Source organism: Aquila chrysaetos, chromosome 11 (assembly GCF_900496995.4).
Source record: "Aquila chrysaetos chrysaetos chromosome 11, bAquChr1.4, whole genome shotgun sequence".
NCBI lineage: Eukaryota > Metazoa > Chordata > Aves > Accipitriformes > Accipitridae > Aquila > Aquila chrysaetos.
The window spans coordinates 22982685-22987534 of NC_044014.1; the positions used below are offsets into that span (position 1 = coordinate 22982685).

At 52.0% G+C, this 4850-nt stretch overlaps 1 protein-coding gene across 1 annotated transcript; it reads right to left on the minus strand.

Annotated features, from left to right (window-relative positions):
- Positions 1-678: 678 nt before the first annotated feature.
- Positions 679-4614, minus strand: ELOVL3 (ELOVL fatty acid elongase 3). The gene is made up of 4 exons (XM_030030851.1): positions 4408-4614; positions 3531-3662; positions 1693-1844; positions 679-1100 (listed from the first exon to the last, which is right to left on the minus strand). The coding sequence occupies exons 1-4, from the start codon at positions 4599-4601 to the stop codon at positions 679-681; spliced, it is 900 nt and encodes a 299-aa protein (XP_029886711.1). The 5' UTR covers positions 4602-4614.
- Positions 4615-4850: the final 236 nt, after the last annotated feature.

Sequence of the window (4850 nt, forward strand, 5' to 3'; positions counted from 1 at the left end):
GCCTAAAACTAGGCAGCATCATATTGGCCAGAAGAAGCTGCCGTTTTGAAAGGGAAGAGCAGCTCTGAAGGAGCCTTACAAGTTTGGTTCCAGGATGAAAAAGACATTGCTGTTTCCCCTCCCTACACAACCTTAAAAAAACAGCAGGGATTTTCCAGTTCAGTGCTTTTCCCACCAGCAACCTACTGGGGCTGCCCGGCACACAGAGTAGCAGCAGGTTTGGGCTCTGCTCTCCTGCTCACCTCCGGAATTGGGGACCATGGAGTGGGCAGTGCTGTTTTGAGAGGAGTTTCCCTACTTTTTCCCAAGGAGAGACTTTGCGCATGCAGGATCCAAGCAGTCCCTGGGAAGGAGGCAAGACACAAGGCAAACCTGAGTGATGCAGAGAAGAGGAAAAAGCAGAACCACGGCTCTGAGGCCTCCAGCCCCCAGCCACCTGCCCTCTCCTCCTGCTATCAGCCTGCGACAACCCACACCTCACTCTGGCATGCCACCCGCTGCAAGGCAGACACACCAAAGGCCAATGCGCAAGTTAATCTGAAGGCTGTTATCCAGAGTGACCTCCTCTTAACCCCCATCACACCCATCCCATCAGGCACCTGAGCTCCAGACAAGAGTAAAAAGTTTCCCCTTTCCCTCTCCCCCGCTCCACCCCAGTCTCTTCTTCCATCCCTGGTTTTATTCCCCCTTTGATTTTGGGGTGTTTCTCAGATAAGTCTTGAAAAAGTAGTTGCAGAACAGAACCAGGAGACTGGTAATCATAATGAATGAAAGGAAAAGCATCGTCCAGGTGGTGTGGCAGACCTTATCCTCCTTCCAGTAGACGACAAAGATGTTAATTACTGCATATGTCAGCATCTGCAGCATCTGTATAAGGGTGATTGTTATGGCGATGAGGCGGGATAGCTGGAAGCCTGCAGCTCGCATGGCATAGTAGGAGTACATGATAGCATGGACACTGTAGTTCAAGACTCCAAGCCAGCCGCCCCCAGCCATCATATCATTATAGGCGTACCAGGTGACGAGCAGCGTGGTGGTGTGGTGGTACCAGTGGAGGAAGATCAGCTTCTTTTTCCGGAGAACAATGAACACGGTGTCACCTTGTGTTGGGGGAGACATGCATTGTTAGTCAGGTAGAAGCACAGCAGTTGCGCAAGTTTTCATGTGAGGCAGAATGAGCGAGCTGCAGTGCTGAATCCATTATGTGGCTTGATCCCACCAAAACCTAGGTTCCCGTTGGAATTGTCTGTATCGATAATGCCCATGTAGGCACTTACCTGCTGGCACGTTTGTGGTACAAAAGCCCCCTGCCCCAGGCTTGCTTACCTAGCTCTACCTACACAACACTTCAGACCAGCTCTTCCGTACTTTTTTGTATGGAAACTGGGTGGAAAGCCCAGCCCTGCCCTGCCTGCCTACTTCTTCCTCACTGCAGTCATCCCAGTGCAGAACTGCCTAGTCCAGACACTGGCCTGGGGATCAAACCAGAGCAATAACATCAGGCTGCAACCCTGTGGAGAGCGAACATCTCATCTGGGTTGAGCGACAGGGAGCGAGAAAATGAGTGACACGTGCAAGGCTAGACAGCCCTGTTCTCCGAATACCATTTGGACAGAGACCTGTAAAAAAAACCCTGCTTGTAAAAGCAAAGGAGTTATGAACACATTGGATAAGGAGAAGCTTCAGACTCACCCAGTTCCAGGACTTTGCTCAGCAAAAATATATAGGTCCAAAGCTTGGAGATTGGGTGGATGTAGAAGGATTGACTACACACCGATTGCTTAAATCCCTTGGTAGAGAGGATGAAGATCATTAGCTTCCACAACCGACAGGCCCCAGCGGCACTGCAAGAAAAACAGAGGAGAGCTGAACACTGTGCCCAGGGCCCTACCAGAGCCTCCGACAGCACCCGAGAATATTCAGCTAACTCCATCTCGATGCCCAGGACAGTCTCGGGGACATCTAAACAAACTGTTGTCTTCTTAGACTTCCAAGCAGGTTTCAGCCCCCTGTTTGCTGGGCACAGGCTTGCCCAAGACCTCTTGGCCGGGATTTCAAACACTCATATTTCTGCAAGGCTGAGCAGGGAAGGGCTGCACACCAGAACAAGAGCAAGGCACAAGGAGTAAGTAAGTTGTGAGCTACCAACACAGCCCTTTGGCTTGCCTGGTGCCATGCAGCAGCTCCTGGAGGATGGCAGCAGCAGCCAAGGTCTGAGCAGCGAACAATGCTCCCTTGTTACACCCTCTGCTTCCACTGCTTGAAGAGGCACTCAAGAGTAAGAGCTGCCATGTCTGGTCTGAAAAGGGGGACAATCGTCCTGGTGTCCCATCTCCTGACAGGGGCCAACAGTGCATGCCCAGGGAGCATTTACAACCTTCTGTGGCAGGCAGTTCCTACAGCTTTTTCTTTGTTATCAACCTATACGTTTCATTCACATGAGCTCGTCTCCAAACAGACTGTGAACAGTCATCCCCTGACCCTCCCTCTCCCACAACTTGTGATTTTACAGACCACTGCCATGCCCTGCCCTACCCTCACAGAGGGCACGCAGCGTCCCTTAGACTTGACCAAAGTCAACTTGTGTGGGTAGGCAGAGACACTCCTCTGGAATTACAGAGGCAGTAGTCTAGTTTTTCTCTCTCCCACCAAACAGACTGAAAAGGTATGGAGATGAATGTTGGAAAAATTACACCTGCTTGTTTAATTACAGAGCATGATCTGAATCATTCTCACGGTCACAGCAGGAAACCAGTACTATAAGACTGGACAGTTTGAAAACAGATATTTTAGATTGATCTTCACATCTTGCATGTCTTGGAGGGGGTGGAAATCAGAGCTAGAACTTGGCGGCAGTACCAGGCTGTTCTTAAAAGGTGTCTTTAAAAAATGGGCAGCAAAATAACCCTGCCTTTGTACTGTCATTCTCCTGCCATTGCAACTGCTCATACTTTATTCTTTTTTCCCCTGTATCAAAGTATACTGCAAAGACAACCCAAGGACTGGTGATTGTCAGCAACTTTGATACATTCAGCCAGTTTATGCTACTGGCCAGAGAGGACCTTCCAGCTTCTTTCATGCTCTTCTTTAGATTTACAGTAAGAAAGGGGCTTCTGTGAGTGTACCAGAATTTTCCCCACATCCTACGCAACAGGATTAGAAAAAGGTGGAGGGAAAAAAAATATCACCTCCATTTTTAAGAGTAATAGACCTCCAATCAAACTTATAATTGTCAGGCACCTTTTGAACGAGGATCTCTGCTCTTGCAGACTTCATATTCAAATCTACCCACTAATGCTTTTCAAGCACAGTCCCCAGGGGTCCTTCCGCAACACATTTGGCTTGCTGGAGTATTTCTGGTGGAGAACTAATGACCTGTACGAGCAGCTCACTTGCCCTTGTGGGAGAGGGCCTCCAAGGGGAAAAACCCATTTATTTCCCTAATGACATAGTGGATACCCAGAACTTCCCATCAATCCAGTCCTGAGAGAAGGTCTACAGCTGTCTCCATCTTTAGCAAAGGCTCTTACCTGAGCAAGGCCAGACTGAGGGACCACAGGGTCAGTGATGGGCGCAGGCTATAGGCTCTCAATCCTTTCATGAAGTGCTGGATTCCAAAGATCAGGATCACATAAGCTGCAGCAAGATATAGAGACTTGTGCCTGCAAGTATAGGAGAGGCAGCAGTCAGGAAAAGACCCAGACTGACCTGTTTCCAACAGGACTTCTGTAGCCCCAGCAGAGCACTCTCACCAAGAAGCAAAAGATCTCCCATTCTTGTGTTAAGGTTGGGCTTGGTCACAAGAAGCCTGCCCTGACAGTGAGCAGAGCTGGTGAGGAAAAACCCTGGGGACTGCAGAAAAGAAAGTGAGCTGTTACATTGTGGAGATTTCCATGGGACATTGATGGGATGAGGTGGCATCTGATAACCTGTGAGCAGGATCCCAAGCAAACACATCAATGCATTTTATCCACTTACACGTGAGACCCTACAGGCAGAGGATGCTCTTTGCCTAAAGAGGCCAGTTGCACCAGAAAGCTAGAGGCTCAAGGGCCATGTGTTACGTCCCACTCCTTTCCAAGGCTTTAGGGCAGCACGGCACTGTTTGCCGGTGCAAAGGCTGCAGTGGCCGTCCGCAGCTGCTCCTTGCCCTCTTGCCACATCACAACGTCCCTACGCGCTGCGGCACAACTTCGACCAGCGTTTGCTCTGCCCCGTGTGCTGCCGCAGCCCTTCCCCGACAGACAGCCGCAGGCGTGCAGCCGGCACCTGCACCATCACTGCAACAAAAGCCCCCCAGCCTCCTCCTCCTCGGGGCTGAGGACCCCACACCCGCCCCGTTAGAAACAGCAGGACCCAACGGGGATACCCGGGATGCACCGGAGCCGCAACCTCCTCTCCTCTTACCAATTCTCCCGCATCCATTCCCTGGCTTCCCGGTCGTTGAAGTTCTTCTCGAAGTCATACTCCCCCAACGACTGCAGCTCCGACGGGTCAACGATCTGTTCCATATCGAGCATTCCCGGGAGCCAGCCGAAACCAACCGTTCTCCCACCCCGCACCGGCGGATACAGTCCCGGGGATGCGCTGCGCCCCGGCATCACACCCGGGGGGGCGGGACCGGGAACCGCCCCCAGCCCGACGGGGCCACCGGGGACTCTCCCTCCGTGCCTACCGCCCCGGGCACGGAGGGAGAGTCCCCGGTGGCCCCGTCGGGCTGGGGGCGGTCCTGCTGCCTGCTGCGTACAAGCCCCATCCAGCCCAGCTAGCCCCCCAGTAGATGGGCAGGGTGTTTCCAACACTGTCATCAACAGCAGGCAGAAATACCCTTACCCCGGCTGCAGTTAGCT

Bases quoted from the DNA above. Each gene is read 5' to 3' on its own strand.
- ELOVL3 (XM_030030851.1), bottom strand. From the start codon at position 4,601: ATGCCGGGGCGCAGCGCATCCCCGGGACTGTATCCGCCGGTGCGGGGT. The intron at 3,663-4,407 runs GTAAGAGGAGAG...CTATACTTGCAG, and splicing joins GAATGGATGCGGGAGAATTG to GCACAAGTCTCTATATCTTG. The intron at 1,845-3,530 runs GTAAGAGCCTTT...TTTTTCTTGCAG, and splicing joins CTCAGTCTGGCCTTGCTCAG to TGCCGCTGGGGCCTGTCGGT.